Source organism: Epinephelus fuscoguttatus, linkage group LG22, assembly GCF_011397635.1.
Source record: "Epinephelus fuscoguttatus linkage group LG22, E.fuscoguttatus.final_Chr_v1".
Taxonomy (NCBI): domain Eukaryota; kingdom Metazoa; phylum Chordata; class Actinopteri; order Perciformes; family Serranidae; genus Epinephelus; species Epinephelus fuscoguttatus.
Window position 1 is genome coordinate 33,802,857 of NC_064773.1, and position 18,711 is coordinate 33,821,567.

Genomic DNA, 18,711 nt, shown 5'->3' on the forward strand with positions numbered 1-18,711 from the left:
TGCCGACGCGTCGTCTGCCTGTCACGCCTGAGACAGCTCCGGCTCCAGGATTTCACACACCTACATGCCACATTCTCAAACTGCCTGACACTCATTCCGCAAACACACACACTCCTGAACACACACACACACACACACACACACAGACAGTATTATACAATTTAAAAGAGCACTCTCACATCCCACAAGGCGCACGGATTCTGACACGCAAAGAGTCATTCCACTGTCACGTGACCTTGCTGTGATGACTCTTGTGTGTCCTTGACCATGTCAGTCACATGTGGGGTTGTGCCCCACCACTCCATCTCTCTGTCCATATAAAGTGGAAGAGCAGATGAAGGAGGTCTGACCATTAACAACCACATATGGCAGAGGAATGTGCACCTTCATTGTCCTAATATCCACTTAATGCAGCAAGGTGTACTCAAATATCAAAGTCATAAAAAAACAAATGCATTATATTCTGATGTGGCTGTAGACCAGGTTTATAATTTTTCGATGGCTAGGTGTCTGAATGGGCACTGAAATATATATGGCTTGCTGTAATAATTCATCCTGTTAATACTGCCATTAAAGATGGGTTAGCTTAATAACCTTAAGCATATTGTAATTCAAGTGGACTGAGAGAAAACTAGACTTCTACACCTCCCCTTGGCTCTGTTTTCAGGCTTTAGAAAATCTAGCTTGTGATGAGAGACTCTGGCCAACCACAGGTCATTTCAGAGAGAGGGCATTCCTATTGGCTGTTCTACAAATCAAGATGTGCACGCACATCCCTTCAGTGAAAGCCTGATTCAGTGGTGAAGAATCTTACAGAGAAAGAGCTATTTCAGCATTAACAACAACTGTCTACACTGCTAAGCATACAAACAGAAAGACAGACTTATCAAAAAGAGTCTAAAAGAGAGTCTGACAATAAATCAAATAAAACACATGTCAGTATCAGCAAAGTGTTTCAGAGATGGAGAGAAAATATTGCTATCACTTCAGTTAATGTTTATGTAGCTTTGTTAGCTAAAGCCTCAAATCACGTTGTGTCCTCTGCCTCACTCCCCACTGCTACAGACCACCTCACTGGGAGGAAAGTGGGCAGTAGCCCCCAGTCAGTGGCTGCAGTAACCCAAATCCATTCAGGGCAAACCCCGGCTACAGGGGACCGGACAGCCCCGACCAGTCACTGGATCAGCAAACTTTCTGTTGCTGCCTTTACACAGATTAGACCCAGCACTGCTAACTCTACAAAAAATAAGATTAAATAAATCAATGTGTGGGGAACACTGGGTAACTGTAGGAAGCCCATGCGTATGCCTGTGGTCGTCTGGTAGGAGGGGTTTAGGACAGAGAGGTGAGAGCTGCAGGAGGAAGGTGTTTTTGCAAATTCAGCCATCTTCATAGCCTTTTCAGGATTTCTGACTGCCCCAGCTTTAACGCTCCTAATGCAGTTAAGTAGAGAACATGAGGTTTCAGCGGTCTGTGACAATCAAATCAAGCGGATATCGGATAAGTTAATTTTGCTTTAGTATGAACTTGCCTCCTCAACACCCGAACAGTGTTTACTTGCAGAGGTACTGAGAGACACAAAATGCAAATATTGTACTAAAATTGTGAAATTTAGATTTCACATTTTGTCCCCCATCCTTTACATTGAATCGTGTCCAAAAGAGAACTTTTCACAGCCAGTTTGAACAGGAGGAACAATTCTATAAACCACAAACACTTTTGCTGTACGTGTATATAGCTTTAGGACAGACTTAGAGTAAAATGGATGTATCCTTTATCTGGTATACACTCTGTGATTTGGGACTGTCCCAAACAAAAGTTGACCAACGTGAAAAAAATGTATATTTGGTTGTGGTTCTAAAACGGCATATGTCGCACAGTGAGAGAGGTTCAAGCATGGCTGTCGTCATGGTCTTGTGATCAAAGACAGCCTAAGATAAAACTCTGACAGTGTCAGGAATTTTGGATGACCTATGTCAACTAACCAACAACAGATATGCAACATGAATTGATGCACTGGCGCTTAACCCAAACAAACTTACGGATAGCAGTTTGTTACCCAGGCAAAACATGCGAAAGGAAATGTGTGGGATTTAGGCAAAGAGGAAAACCTTGTGGAGTTTTGCCTGTATGATGTGTCCTCCAGCCAGGGCTGGAGTGGGACTCATTTTCAGCCCTGGAGTTTCATGCCTCAGACTGGCCCACTTTAGATCACAACCTATTATAACCGTACATGTCTACAATAGTGCACTGTTCTCTAAAGCCTTGTAATTCAGTGTATTTTTCTAAAATATTTCCAATTCAGTGCAAGTAAGGGGTGCTTCACAATGTAGATTTATTTCAACGTGAGTGCACATCTCCAACATTATTCTTAACACAACATCCTTTTCAACAATATCAGAATCTATATTCTGTTCAAGTAAGTGTTCACAGATATCCAAACCTTAAAAATTAAACAGAAGAATAAATAAAAATATTAAATATTAAATTTGAAAAAACAAAAAATAAAATAAAAAGTATTGCACTCTCTCATAACACTATCTCTCTGGGTTTTCCCTGGGTTTTTTCGAGACCAAAAGCCCCCCAACCCCCCCCCCCCCCCAAAAAAGAGGCGTCCTGTCCTACATATCTACCAAGTTTAGTAAAAATCGATATGGTGGTTAGGCCTAGATAAGAAATTAGCTGTCTAGTGCCCCCATTTTGTTTGATCAGGTCAATAATGGAGGGGTGCCCTCAGATTATGTGTGGTCATATGCCTACAAAGTTGCGTGGTGATCGGTGAAACTCTTGAGATGTTATACACCTTTATGTGATGAGCCACGCCCTCCGCAATATTCATTGCCTTATAGAAGCTCAGTTTTAGTAAGTTTTCCAACTTTTGCCAAGAGATAACTTTAGATATTGGTCCCTAGATTATGTTCACCAAGTTGCATGCAGATCAGTCAAACTTCCTAGGAAGAGATCGATTTTAAGTGTTTTCCAAAAAATTCAAAATGGTAGAAAATCTATATAACCGGAAGTTATGGGTTCTTGAGGCAAATTTGGTCCTCATGAGGAGAGGCATCTCTGTGCAAAGTTTCATGTCTCTACGACATACGGGGCATGAGATCTATTTGCAATTTCAATCGGTTGCTATAGCGCCCCCCTTTGGCCAACTGATGTAATATTGTTTCATTCACATTCTCCCATTACCCTCTACCACTGTACCAAATTTCACATGGATTGACCATCAGTGAGGAGAAAAACGTGGAACAGACACACCCACAGACAGAGTTTTCGTCATTATATAGTAAGATCAGGTTCTACTAATCCAAATAGCTAGGAGAACTTAAAAATGCATATCAAACAAGAGGGGGTCTCTGGAGGTTTAAATCCACCAAATATACATGTGACCAAACTCCTCTTGACGCACAGCCCTCTCACTGCTGCTGTGTCTAGCCCTGAGGAGAATAAAGCACCACTGCCTGTAGAGACCAGTGTCTGAACCCACAGGTCAGACTCACTCAGCCTGGCTGTTTGTTTAGACAAAGCACTACAATAATATATTTGGGATGTTAAGGCATATGCTGCGGCTGCCTTCTCCTCAGACGACTGTCGTTGACGTCAGCGGTGGGCTGGCGGAAGTGGAGAAATGCTTAGCGGCAAAGTCAACAACAACAAGCTGCGGCAGTGACCAGTGACCGTGTCTGGAGCTCCGTGCAGCTGGTAGTGAAGCGGATGGCCAGGATTGGCTTTGGCTCTGGATCACTCAGATAGCAACCATAGCAGGCTCAGGTGGACCTCTGAATACACTGATTTCTCAGTGAACAGCAGCCATGCAGTATGTGTGCAGGCCTCACACACATGTATGTTCCCACACTTTGATGTATTTACTAACCTTTGCAGGTTTTGCCATCGGGCTGCAGAGTGAATCCCACGGGGCAGCTACAGCGCACCCCTGTGGCTGTGTCTTTACATGTCCTATCGCAGCCACCGTTGTTGACAGCGCAGGTCTCTGCGGATAGCAGGACAGATATGGAGAAAGAGACAGAGGAGACGGGTGTTAACAAGTGACCCCTGCTTCTGAAAGAACATGAAACAGAAACTGAAGGTGATGTGGGCTGAGACAAATTTTCATGCAGTTGAAAAATACACAAACAACAGCAAAGTTGGATATAATGTATTCTCATGGAGCTTTGTCAACACAGAGATGAGGATATTACATCACAATATCCCAGTTTTCATGAAAAGATACAATTTTTCACAGAGGTAAATACAGTGTTCATACACACAGACAGTCACAGTCAGGATTTGTTTATCACTGGCAGCTGTGTATCATTAAGACAAAGCCTCATGACACTGTGCTGATAAAGGAGGGTGAACTCCTTGGCCCAAAGGTTGCTCCTGTTTACAAATGTGACAAGGAATCAGTTAACACAAAGAAAAAGGTTAATGTAAATAAACAGAAAAATACAATTAGTCTAGGTTTGACTGCTGTAAGTCTCTAAGGCACTTGCGTATGTATCTGACTCCAGAAAAATGTTCTTGTGCATGGCGCAGATAAAGGTTTGCTGGGACTTGTGAATATTGCCTGAGCTGATCCCAAAGCAAACACAAGCTCATGGTAACTCTAGCTCACCTGCCCAGCCGCTGTTGCTTTAGCAAAGCTCAGCACACACTCTCCCAATGGGCCTGGAGAAGTGCTGAGGATGCTGAAATTTAACTTAGACTCATGTTTGTTGAAGGGGATTCGGTGAAACTACACCTAATAAGGAAGTTTCAGTTAGTAACTGTTTGGCTTTTGGTGGGTTTAACTTATGTAATTCCAGAGAAAGTCCTACATATTGCTGCGAGTGTGAATGAGCTAGGAGTTAAAGGGACCATTCATATTTTTTTGAAGTTGGGTTGTATGAGTAACTTATCCATAGTCAATGTATTATATACAGTAGATGTCCGTCTGTACGCCCCCAGTTTGGAGAAGCAGGCAGAAGTGCTGAAATGGAAGCTAAGCAGTGTCCTGTGTCTGGATGGGGCCCAGCTGCAAAACATATTTAGGCCACCTTAAAAAAAAAATCCCAATTTAAAAAAATAGAAATTTCACTGCTTTACCTCTCTGTCACACAGCCCGTCTAAAGGCTTCGGTTCCACATCTATGCTCTCTTCAAAGCCACCACACTCTATGACAAAAAAAAAAAAAAAAAAAAAAAAATTTGCTCACTGACCACAGGAGCTGCTGGTGTAGCCCAGCCTTGATCAGCTAGTTAGTTTGAGTTATTGTGTGACTTTGGTGAATTGAAGCTATCCATTTTAAACACCAAATATACACAATGACTCACACAAACTGACTGATCAAGGCTGGGGTACAGCAGCAGCCCTGTGCTCACCAGTGTTAAATCACTGTTTTTCCCAATGGAGTCTGGCTTTTAAGATAGTGATACAATGGCTTCAGTCCCCTGTCAGAAATTGCTGTTTGACAGAAAGGTAAAACAGTGAAAATATTCTAAATATAGCATACACTTAAACTGATATGGATTTTTTTAGTTGGAACTTCTTTTATGTGGCTAAACTGTTTTATTGCAGACCACATCCACAGCAGTACATAACTTAGCTTTCATGTCGGACTCCAGCCTGCTTCTCTAAACTGGGGGTGTGCTGACTGACATCTACTGTAGGTGAGACACTGACAATGGATAAGTAGGCTACCTTACACAGCCCCACTTCAAAAAAATCTGAACTATCCCTTTAAGATTTCTGTAGCTTTTGGGCTTATAAACTTCCCCCTTGAAACCCAAATGGTTAAATTTCAAACATAGCATCATCGAATAAATGAATAAAGTTGACATTTGGAATTCAAAGGCTTTTTCTGGACAATAGCAACATGTAAATTACGGATGTTCTCCTCCTCTTTGGCAGCGTTTCCCATTTAATTAAAATGCCAGGAGATTGTGTGCCTTTGAGAAGTGAGGAGGGAAATAGGAAAAGCCTTTTCAGGCTGGCAAACACATCCATGTCTAGAGGTCAAGGCATTAGCATAATGGCCTTTCAGAATGCACAGTCACAAACCCTTCAGAGCCAAGATGGCTGATGCTTTCTCTCAAGGAACAGGAAGGTATTTGTAGATTTGTTTGTGTTTCTTCATGCAGCTCCAAACAACATCAATCTCACGGCTTCTTCCCTTCATCTCTGTTTTCTATCAGGCATTTGTTCCTTGCTGTGTTTATACGTCAAAGCTCTGGGTTCATCATTTGCAATCCTTTTCATGTCTAGTTCTCTCTCCAGAGAAGTTGTGAGGACAGACAGCAAACCAGTTCAAATTCCAAACTCTGTGTCACAAGAAGAAGTTTTTTAAAATAAGGCAGGGGGATTCATAGAGGTTGCGTTGTAGAAAAACAGCAAAGAGGAAGGAAGGCGGGAAGGAGAGACACTCCATCATCCAGGCAGCCTGTCTGATGGGCCTTATAGGGTATGACTTAGGACCTTGGTCTCCTCTCCACTCCCCAGCTGGGCTCTCTTTCAAGTGTGTGGTAGAATGTGTATTGTTAAGTTCACTAAGAACTTCAGGTCTACATGCCTGCACAGGTGTATACGGTCAATAAGACTTTCTGAGTGAGTGTAGAGGCACAAGTGCATGTGAACAGACTTGGTGTGTGTGGAGGTGGTGTTTATGGGTCAGAGTGATTTATACTGAGTACAGTTGGCCCTATCATTAGGTGAGGGTGAGCACAGTCCTGCTCAGAGCCCCTCTCTCTCCAGGCCACGCCTAGCCCAGCCCTGGGGCCACACTGAGCACGGGAACACAGACACACCGCCAGGGCTGATTGATGTGCTGGACAAGTCCCTTGTAACCCCCCCTCAGCCCCCTCTCCAAGTCTCCACACCTTCCATCTAACCCTGCATACTTCTGTCTAGCCTGGCGTGTGTGTGTGTCTGTGTGTCAGAGCATATTATTGCATGTAACTTCTCTCTCACGAAGACTCGAATCGACCGATGTTGGATTCTGATCACAAACTATATACCGGATATAGCTAAGCCTCGTTTGTAAGTCCAGATTTTTTTTAACCTGGACCTGTTCTCCCATGTTTTTGTGTCTATTTGACTCATTGGAACAGCAATTTTTTAAATTGGTCCAATATTGAGAGAGATTGCTGCTACAATATCAGCACTCTGGCCAGGTGTGCCTCATCAATTTATATCTTGTTTTGCCACTAACAGTTACTGTGGTTGTTTGAAATCACTCACTACTCACTTTATAGTCCACTTTATAATGAGTTTGCCATTGTGTAGTACCGACTCAATGTATAATGGGAGTTATTATACCCTATATAGTGGAGTTGAAGTATTCCACAATGCATCGGGAAAAGTATTAGTGTACAACTGATGACCAGTAACCAAGCAATATATCCTTTTTTTTGGTGGGTGGGGCTTAGCTGGAGGCAAAACAATAGCTAATAGTGCTATTATCTAGCACTGGCTAGCAGCAGAGCACCAACTAGAGTAAATGTGTGATTTAATCCTTTACAGGATTGCTGAAGGTGGGACGGCAGCCTTTGTGGTTGATTACTATGCCAGTTGACAAAGGAGGATGACACTTAAATGGTTTCTTTCGGTTTGTTTTGCTATTGAAGCTAATGTAAGCTAATGCGCTAAAAAGTTATTATTATGAAGAAATCCAACATTCCTCTCAATACCTCCCCAACCTCTCAATAGGTGGACATGATAAGCCTTAATACACATAATTTTATTTATCCCTATGTCCAGTGGTGACAAGTCATGTTTCGCCTCCAGCTAATAAAATTATGTCATTGTGATGTTGCCCCTGAAAGTATCTATATGGGACAGACACCGAGACGGACAAGAGGAGAGAGCAGTTACTGTACAGAGTAGGGCTAATAACGCTAGCTAATGTTAGCGAGCTGGGTTGCTGCTAGCTCTGATTAGTGCCATAATGGCTTTATGCATAATGTTATATATTTAATTCACAAGTTATTACATGACTGACTGGTAAAACCATCTTAAACACAACGGTTTAACAGAAAATTACTAACATTAGAAGGGCAGGTTGCAATCGTGCTGCTCTCTCACCTCTTGTTTGTTTGCCAGTGTAACATTATTAATAGGCCTATGTTTAATGTGGGCAGAGGAGTGCATCTCATAGCAAAACGGACACAAAGTACTTCCTAATGTTATTTGTTAATTTGGGGAAAATATGCTCAATATAATTTCATGTTTTTATCTCAAATATGCATGTTGGTATTTGTTATAGATGGTTCACCAGTCAGCATTGATATGACATGTTTTAATTTTGTGTGTCCAAAAGTGTTTTTTCTGATGATGAGCTCACTATATAGTTCTCTATATAGAACACCCTATATAGTGAGTAGGTGAATGAATGAATGATTTTGGAAACAGCCTATGAGTGTCTTACAACACTATGAAAAGGATCCCTACAGAGAAATTAAACATTTTACCTTTTACTTGCTCCGGTCTGTTTTACTGCAACAACTGACCTCATGAGAGATGACCTCATGAGAGTTGATTTGTTTATATGCTTTATTAATGAATAAATTAATAATTTATTAATCAAATTGTTGCAGGTGGAGTAAATGTGTGAAACATTAGTGAGAGTTGGTAAGAGGAATACTGGTTATAGTTTGTTGTGTTGGAGTAACAGATGTATCTCACTCTTATTTAAAAGATTTCCAATGTCATGGCTGCAAATTTAGCTAACATTGACAGTGTGAAAAAATTGCCGTCATGCTGTAAGACTCTCGTGATAACAATCTTGCCATGTCAGAAACAAGCACTTTAAGTCGACGGGTATTGATGAAGCAAAACTTGCCCAGAGTGGTTACATTGCCATTTGTTTCACCGCTGTCTCTCAATACTGGACCCATTCCAAAAAATTTTGTTCCTATGTATCAGTCAGACACAAAAGCATGGGAAAATAGGGTTGAAAAACACCCAGGCTACTCTTTAACTAGAAGTATTTTCCTTAATTTTGTCTTTATGTGATGACATTGGTCTGATTTTCATGTGGCACTAAAGAGATTTTAATAGTCTAAAGTCTAAATCAGTAAATGCTAAAGGCCTTTAGAGTTTCATTTAAATGTTTGATCATTCTTGGGTGTTGTTTTTTTAAAACTGAAAAATAACTTTGTTTTTTAAAGGGAAGGATCAAATCAAAATTTCGCCCAATTTTATGTCAACATCACACAAATGTTTGAGTATCTGCAGAATTAAAACTTCCTGTGTTTCATGGTTTTGGGAGTTCTCTTAATAAGGTCATGGATTTTAACTCCAGCAGAGATTTCTAAAATCAACTGTGGCAAAGAATAAAGGAATAGCTCAACATTTTACAAAACACAAATTAACACTATTTTTTGAGTCTGCGTTGGTTAACTAGCAATCTCAGTTCACACCAGGACTCCATGAAGTCACTGTACTGGGCAAAGAAATCTGCTGTATAGCTATAACTTGTTACTTTTACACTTCAGTTTTTCTTTGGATTAAATAAGCAAGAAATAACACTGTAATAACTGAAATTGATCTGGGTTCATGAGAGGTTGCAATATTTGTTTTATATTTGAAAATAATTAACAGAACAATCTCAGGATTGAGTTTCAGATCATTTTTTGATCACAAGAGAAAGAGACTGAATACAGCTGCCCAAATCAGAACTTTCTTTCATCACATATGAATATTAACACATTCTACTTGGATGATCCTCATACTTGTGAAAAGTACATTATCCGTGCCAGAAACTCATTACACCTAAGTATTCAGCTAAACCCTAGTATAATTTTTCTCATTTAACTTTCAGCAACAAAGAAAAGTTTAATTTCTCAAAATGTTGAGCTATTCCTTCCAGAAATGCCCACTGTCCATTCTGGGTGACTGATGATTGAGTCGATTCTCAAACTTCATTCAGAATCCAAATCAGATTCTGATTGAAGACTATTTTTTTATAAAACACATTTGATAAACCTATGAAACAGGTCATGAAGTAAAATATTTGCTCCTGTTGCATGTCACATAAGTTGGTTAGCAACTTCATGGTTAACTGATGAATTCAGCTCAGTGATGGACATCATGTACATTTCTGAATTTATATTCACCCAGATAGTTAAAAAATGACTTAAACTTTGGTGACTATGGAGCATATTGTGCTTCATTTTGAAATAAAAAAAGTTGAGTTGCAGGCATTATTAACTAGTTTATTCAGCCCAGTTGCCCCAAGAAAACTGTTGATATTGTACATTTCTGCAAACCATTGATACATTACATTCGTACATTTCATATGTACCACATCAACGTTTTAAAGTAAGGTACTATATGAGCTGACTTTGTTAGTGGCAGGAGAAGGGGAAGGTGTGTCACCAAGGCGCGACACCTGCCAAGCTGCAGACTACTATTCAAGCAACAAAGCCAGTTGTTATTCGCAACCCTTCTCAGCGTTTCCACCAGTGTTTGTGGCACCAAACGTGGGTGTTTTTCACTAACTCGTCCTTGCTTTTCAGCAGCGTTTGTGCCACCAAATGTGGGTGTTAACCAAGTGGTTTTTGGTTCCAAATCATGACCACATTTCATGTTGTTGATGAGAACAGGCTGTTCTCATGCACTGTTCATACATTTTCCTACAAAAAGTGAAGCACCAAAATTTGTATATGTCATATGCAATGATAAGTCAGTAATTCATGCATTACCCACATATTTTGGAAGGCTGCAGTCATGTGGCCAAGATTCTGATGGCAGTAAACAAGGAAACTGTTGATATTGTTCCATTGGTCCACTGATGAGGTAGTTTGGGGCGGTGAATGGCTCACAAAACACAGGACTTTTACAGGAGACGTGTGTTTGCAACAATGTGAACTTCTAGTGAACTTTGAGTCATTGTCCTCACCATGTTTCTTTTTCTAAACTTAACCACAGCAGCTTTACTTGCGTAAACCTTAGCTCTGTATCTTTGCGCTAAAGATGTTATGCGATTTGTGGGATGCTAATTCATAGGATATCACACGAACCACTGTATGAGGATAAGTTGTTGAGAAACGTAAAGTTCAAATGTATCAGCTACAAAATAATGTACCAATGTAGCATATCTGTGGTTTGCAAAAACATAAAATGCCAGCATTTTTACTGGTAATTGGATTTGTTTATTAGGCTCACCTGGATGGTAAAGACCAGTCATTGGGTGCTTTGACTCCAGAAGAAAGGAGGAAGAGAAAATTGGCAACATATTCAAATAATGCACAATTTTAAGAGGATTTCAAGGTTCAGCATGTAAGATTTAGGGGGATTCAATGGTATCTAGTGGTGAGGGTTGCAGATTGCAACCGGCTGAAACTTCTCCCACCTAGAATTCCTTCAGTGTTCATTGTTCACGAGGTTTTTTTAACGGGAGGTGAATTATCTGCAAAGGTAATTTAAACTGGTAAAAACATTGAATAACACAGTTACATGTTTAAAAAAAAATCAGTGTTTTTTGTTGCTTGCTACAAAGGTGCTTCTGTCTATGGTGGTCAATGTGAAAATGCAAAAAAAAAAAATAAATAAAAATAAAAAAAAGTGACCAGAGAGGACCCGCTCCCTATGTAGATATAACTGGTTCATTCTAAGGTAATGAAAACACCATTGTTATTTTTTTGGTGATCATACATTAAAGAAAACATCATATGCTACTCAATTTCTGACAATATATCCCCCTAACTCCTACACACTGGACTTTTTAGATGGGAGGCTGGTGAGATAAAAGGAGCTGAACACAACTCTCTTCTTCCAGACTGAAAAAGGGTGGTGACTCCTTATGTGGGGATTACAGTACAATGTGTCAGCAAGGGGCAGAGGAAGGAGAGGGAAGACAGTCAGTATACACATGTCTGTCACACTCCTCGCATGGAAACGCTGACCGCTGCAAACTGTCCTTTCCATGAGAGAAGGACACATGTTCTATTGATTAAAACTGGCGAGTATGAGGGAGGAAACCATGTGCACTGTGTACACTAATGCATCATGCCAAGTAATAGCAATTGCTGCACTGCTGGAAAAAGGTGAGAGGGGCACGATCACCTTTCAGCGCTCAACAAGATCCCCTTCTGCCCCTTGATGGACACCTAAATCAGCTGTCAGTCAGCAGAGCGCTGGCCTGTAATCACACTATATGGATACATCTACTGTGCACGCACACACACACAAACACACCTCAGCTCCATCTGTACTGAGCTGATGGTTTATTTGGAATTCAGGGCCACAGTCACTGTAGCACCACTGAGTCTCTCTTTGACACTTTGTTCACATGTGTCCAGCAGCTGGCCCCTGATTTTACTTCAATATCAACATCATGAAATGTCTTAGAATTACTTTTCATCACCTCGCCCAACTCCCTCCTCTCCTCTGCCCTCTCTTTTCCTTCTATTTGCTCCCTCACCTCCTCTTGTCTTGGCAGTGCCTTTTCATTAGAGCCTTGGCTGCAGATCCATTTGTCTTGATCAGCATGTTGTCTGCGCTGGGCAATGGCAGCAGGGGCAGAGACGGGAGCGCCGCGTGTCAGAGGAAGCAGACAAACGGATAGCTGTGTCAAATTTAACATACTGACGCTGTTAAGGCTGTGCCAGTGCAGCACTGGGACGGCCTCTACGCTCTCAGCAAGTATGTGTTTGGTCATGCACATAAGGCATGATGGAGGCACGTATGAACTTAAACAATGTTTAATTAAAATGCAGACACTACCGGTCAGTTCATTATATATGTAATACTACAATGTAATGGAAATAGATGGCACTCAGCTTGTGGTGCTCAAAGCACCAAAAAATAAATTTAAAAGACTCAACAGCAATGTCTCTTTCCGGAAATCATGACCGGGCTGCTCAAGCAACATATTCTCAGCCTTGTCACATATTGGTCATGGAACTTCCATATCCACACGACGTGCAAGGTACCCTGGGTGTGTTGGTTGTTGATGTTCTGGGGTGCTGTGTCAACACCAGCCTGTTACATGCATTATCTGTTTTCAAAATATACTTCTGTTCTCACCACGTCAGTACAAACACACTGCAAATTGACTTTTTTTCCCTCATTAACAGCAAACGCACATAGTTATGTTTTGATAACATTTACATATTGTTGGGCTTAGGCAACAAAAGCACGTAGCTGGGTTAAGGAAAAAAGAACAGGGTTTGGCTTTACTGGAAGCGAACACTGGCCTCCCAGGTGAAAGTTGGTGCCAGCCCTTCCTGGACTTCGGCTGCCTTAACATTCGTTGTTGTCCCGTTGTGTTTCCTCCTGACACTGGCTGCGTATCATGCCAATACGAAAGGATGGCTTTTTTTGTCGGTTTCAGATGCCGGAAGTCACTGACAAAGCTGCATTTTTTGACAACTTCAGAGCAAGACTGGGTTGATGCAAGACAATTCCCAGACCTTTTTGTGAGCAGTTTTATGTGGGAACTATTTTCTTCCAAACTATATCCGCCAAACGAATCACTGCGCAGAAGGAAGTATGCATCTACTTCTAGCTTATCTAGCATCACTGGGCTGGATAGAGTTAAAGCTCAGCCAAGAAGGATGTCATTAATGTTTACATCTCGCGCTGTCACAAGCTTGAGCCTCTCATATATGAAGTAGATGCATGCTTCCTGCAGGGTGGTGATGCAGTTAGTGGGTGTAGTTTAGTAGGAAGAAAATAGTTCCTACATGGCACAGCTCACAACAAGGTTTTGTAGGTTATCTTGAATAGCCGAGTCATGATTACTGGAAATAGACGTTATTGTTGAGTTTTTTAAATGTATTTTTTGGGGGCTTTGAGCACTACAAGCAGAGTGCCATCTAGGTCCATTAAATCGGAGAGAAGGCAGACATCTCCACGGCCAATATCTCCAACACTCTGCAACTCACACCAAAACTATCTAGACTGATAAACAGCACTACAGGAAAAAGGAAAATGTGTGTGTTTGATTTGGGGGTGAACTGTCCATTTAATATTGTCCATGAATTTCAAATTTAACGTGTAGGTACAGCTGTAACTTGCGGTGTGGTTTAAAAACACGGTGGGATTGGGGCGTTGGTGGCTTAGTGGTAGAGCAGGCACCCCATGTACAAGGCTGTTGCCGCAGCGGCCAGAGTTCAAATCCAGCCTGTGGCCCTTTGCTGCATGTCATCCCCCCCCTCCCCCTCCCACGCTTACCTGTCCTGTACATTAAAGGCAAAATGGCCCAAAAAAAAATCTAAAAAAAAAACCCATGTGGGTCTAAATGTCTACTAGTAAGGTAATTAGCTACTGATAAATGCAATATTACCATAAATTAAGTTGCACACACGTTTTTAGGATTATGTTAGTTGTTGTGGTGGTTTTTGTTTGTGTTTGTTTGTCACATCAGTGGCAGCAGGCTACCATGCAAACACTTTGGGCTTCAGTGTCTTGTCCAAACATTTCGATATGAGCCATGGATCAAACCCACTGTACCTGCTGAGCGTGTGATGCAGCTCTCTTGAAAATCTGAGAGCTGCATGTAAATATTGCATTCATCACTAATCCAACTTGCTGTGTGTTTAGTGATCAAGCCAACTTCAACAGATTGAATGAGTTTTCATTTTGTTGCAAACTTCATTCCGTTTTTTCTATCGGAGGTGAAATCAGGGAGCAAGCAGCTGGACATCACATCATGCAGAAACCTGGAGGTAATTATGTTATATTGGCTTGAAAGTTATCTGGATGCCATAGTGTCCTCAGAGTCTCAAACTTTAGACCAGGTTTAAGTCTGAAATGTCTTTAACACACTGCATTACTAACCAGAGGTGCTGCTATGACTGATCTTATTGTGGAGGGGTTGTTTTGAAAGGAAAACCTCATTTTTTTACCAGTGTAATCCCAATGAAGCGTACATGACATACAGTAGGGCAGCCCAGCCCTGGGATGCAAATGGTTACAGGTGGCGCACCATCAGGACAGGTGGCATGCTAGTACAACAGGAGATGAAGCAGGGTTCAGTGAGTAGTGTGGGGAAAACAAAAATTCTGTTGAAAGGAAATTGAGGAAGGAGAGAGAAGACAGAGAGGTAGGGACGAGGAAAATCAAATCCTCCACTCTTCCTCCACACTGGAAAGAACCTGCTGAAATGAAAGGTGTATAAATATAGAAGGCGGTTCAATAGACTACAGAGAGTACAGCACATTGGTTTGGCGTACTGGACACCAGGAATGATTTCAGATGTACCTCTGTGTTAGAAAATAAAAGAAAGGTTAAATGCAAAATGGTAGAGGAAAAAAATAGTGCTTTGGGCTGAGCACCACTTTGACATTTGATTTTTGGTAAGTCTTTGTTTGATCAAGACATAAGAAGAACATTTAGTGATTTATTGAAAGACATTTCCATGATCTGAGAGCAAGAGGTGGCAGGATGCCAAAAAACAAATCATGGCCTACTCTTTTTGTTTTTTTGGAGTATGAGTCCTTGATACCTTAATCTTCATCAAAAGCCCTAAAGGCCAACTTATTGGATCAGGTTTTAACATTGTCTCCTAAAATATGGTCCAAGGGGCTCATTTCACACAACCCTCAGAAAAAAAAGTAATACTTGACTATTTTTGTCACTTGCAACCATCCCACCAAAAGCATAGACATAAATGTCATTTTAAGACATATCTGATGATAAAAATCTAATAAAATTGAGGTTTTGGGAGCAAAGATCCATTTGGTCGAAGGGTTGTCCAGTCTACACCAGTATAGTAGTACTTGAGATCAATCTTGGTCTCGAGACTGGTCTCAAGACTTCTTTTTGAAGGTCTTGTCTCTGACCTCGGATTTTTTTACCCTGCCTTGTCTTGGTCTCAGACAAAGAGGACCCAGGATTTTATATTCAAGACCATGCAAGACCACAACTGCAGGGATTTCCTAAATGTTCTCACTCCCAACTCATCAAATATTGCTGTTTGGTCAATGGACTTTCCCGTCTACATATTACACTTAAAGTATCCTGGGTGCATATGTTTTTACAGGAACGGTTCGGTTTCTGCTCGTTAGATGCACACAGTCTTGTGCAAATAAAAGCATGTGTTTAGGTTAAGGCAACAAAAGCACATGATTAAGTTTAGAAAAAAAGTCAACTCAACATTTACATGGGAAGCGAACACTGGCCTCCTGGGTGAAAGTCCAAAGTTTGTTGGACTCATCCATCACCCCTCCTGCCCATCCTACAGGGACTTTCCAGCTCCTTAAATAATGTTGTTATCCGGCAGTGTTTCAAAACAACGCTGCCTGGTGGCATATCATACTGCTGTGAAAGGATGTCCTTTTTCATTGGTGTCTGACGTAGAACTCACTGATGAAGCTGCAGTATTTGAGAGCCTGTTGGGATATCATTAAATGGCCTGCAAAAAAGGTGTGTTGAATACAAGTATTTAAGGTGATTTCAGATCCTTAGTGTTCAGGAATATTCCTATACATAAAATTCAACACTCTTTGGTTATTTTATCAAGACATTTCTCATGGTACGCTATATACATCTACAGTATATATTTTGCAATAAAAGAGGTGAATGAGGAGTTATGGGAATGCAGATCTTTCAGATCAATTTGAAGAGTTCCACATTTTATCATAAGTGTGTAATGCAGTGTGGGACTCACACTGTTTTTGACTCAGTCTTGGTCTTGACTTGGTCTCAACCCCTCAAAGTCTTGGTCTTGTCTTAGTCAAGACACACTCTAGCCTTGGTCATTACTGGGTATTGGTTTTGTAAGTCTTGACTACAAAACTGGTCTCCACACATAGCCTAACAAATGATTCACTAGAGAGGACTAGAATGCCTGAGGATATCATGGATCTGGTGTTCCTTGTCTTTACTGCCCCTTCTGAGGATTATGGTTTGAGAGCTTTCTGCAGTGCCAAACTTTCATGGTGTGGTAATCACTGGACAGCTTGGGTCCATAACCTTTCCGTTTGCTTTGGTAGTAAGGTATCCTATTTTTGCAATGTGGGTGAACAAAAATGGGATGGAACATAAAACATTTGGGAAAGTAAATGTTAGTCATTGAAAAAACCTTAGAGCCATCCAGAGATTTGGTCGGTGGAGTTAGGAAGAACCGGTTTAAAGGAAAACAGCGACCCCTTTTATTTTGTTTTCATCACGTTAGATACACTTACAACAAAACTGACTGTGGGACACACAGTGGGCATCAAAGGTTTACAAGAAAAAAAATTAACAAAATAAAGACAGAGAGAGGAGGACGAGGAGGAACGGAGAGGAGTGGAGTCGGGGATACAAGCACAAGCGCCATGGCAACACATAGAAAGAGGAAGAAAAGAGTTACCCATAAGTAGCCGCCGTTTCACCCGCTTGTCCACATCAGCTACTGACGTGGCATTGAACTCAGAGCTCTCAATTGCAGCCTCATCTTTCTCTAAAACACAAGTGACAAGGGGACAAACAGTGAGCAGCAGGTTAATGAGAAGCCCAAATGACCAGACCTTCAGCCCCTCTTGGCGTTTGAGCAAAAAAAAAAAAGAAAAAAAAAAGCCAAGAAGCAAGAAGCGATGAAGAAGCACCCAAATCCCTGTTAGAGTGTTAATCCCTAAACAAATGATAAATCCCCCAGAGCAGACAAAAGAACAAAACAAAATAAATGAAATGATCAGTATCAGTGTGGAGCTTACAAAATGAAGCGGTAGGTAGGCAAGTAGGTTGGTAGGTAGGTAGGTGGGTAGGTAGGGAGGGAAAGAGGTTCAGGCCTTACATATGAAGAATGTTTTAAAAAAAAGGTGGTTAGAGGTGTGGGGGGTTTTGAGGATGGAATGGGTTTGGGGTGAACGTTAAGGGGGATTTTAATTCTCATGTTGACATTGCTGTTGTCGCCGATGGAGTTTCTGTCTTCCATATCAAACAGCCACACTTTGTCAGCAATGATTCCCTTGTGTTAGGATGGAGGAGGAAGACGAGAAAGAGAGGGAGGAAAGGATACATGTCCAACATTTCCAAGATAGGCTGCCTTAAATGTGGGCACAGAGACGGGAGCAAAGGATAAGGGGGTGACAATGACGATAAGGAACAAGAGATGTGGGGGAGGAGGACAAGTGGTCAGAGGAGGTCCTTGGAGGACCAAGTGATGAAAAGATGATCAGGAGATGAACAAGGTAGGAAAAGAGAACGAGGGAGAGAAGAACGAGAATCAGTTCCATCATGGCCCACAATGGGAGAGGTATATGAGAGAAACAGGGCTGCACACACTGAGAAATGGGGTTGGAAGGGGGAGTGTAGGTAGGGCATGCAGAGGAATAAAAAAAGCAGGAGGAAGTAGTCTGGGGGCAGCGCTGGTTGCCTGTTTGTCTATGGAACACATCACAACTGGCTTTAACAGTCAACACTGGAAAAACCAAGTTCCCAAAGCTGGGCAGCGGAGGTAGTGGTGGTGGTGGTGGTGGTGGGGTTGGGGGGGTTGGGGGGGGGGGGGCTGCGGTGATGGCTGCAGAAGTGGGTTAGATCTCTGTTAAAATGGTATGCATGTGTTGGGGGTGGTGAGTTTGACAAGGCTGGGAGAGGGGGGCAGCCTTTCATTGGGCCTGAGTCATTAGGACCTGAATGAGCATCTCTCTGTGAATGGACGCCACTTGCCGCTATAGGACTGGCCTTTGATGTATACACACAGTCCTATGAGTGGAGGTGGGGGGTGGGGGTGGATATGGGGGTAATTAATGTTCCTTCCATTTCCCAGCCCTGGCCCACTACTGTTTTCTCTTTCTCCTTGAT

General features: G+C 41.7%; 1 protein-coding gene across 2 annotated transcripts in view; it reads right to left on the minus strand.

The window, feature by feature from the left end:
- scube1 (signal peptide, CUB domain, EGF-like 1) overlaps nt 1-18,711 on the minus strand; it is a 221,054-nt gene that overhangs the window by 65,237 nt on the left and 137,106 nt on the right. Inside the window, exons 7-8 of one of the 2 annotated variants that reach the window (XM_049567060.1) lie at nt 17,279-17,368; nt 3,878-3,994 (exon numbers count right to left, since the gene is read on the minus strand). In XM_049567060.1, coding sequence (XP_049423017.1) covers nt 3,878-3,994; nt 17,279-17,368 — 207 coding nt within the window. The remainder of the gene's footprint in view (nt 1-3,877; nt 3,995-17,278; nt 17,369-18,711) is intronic. The other variant, XM_049567062.1, reaches the window with a different exon arrangement.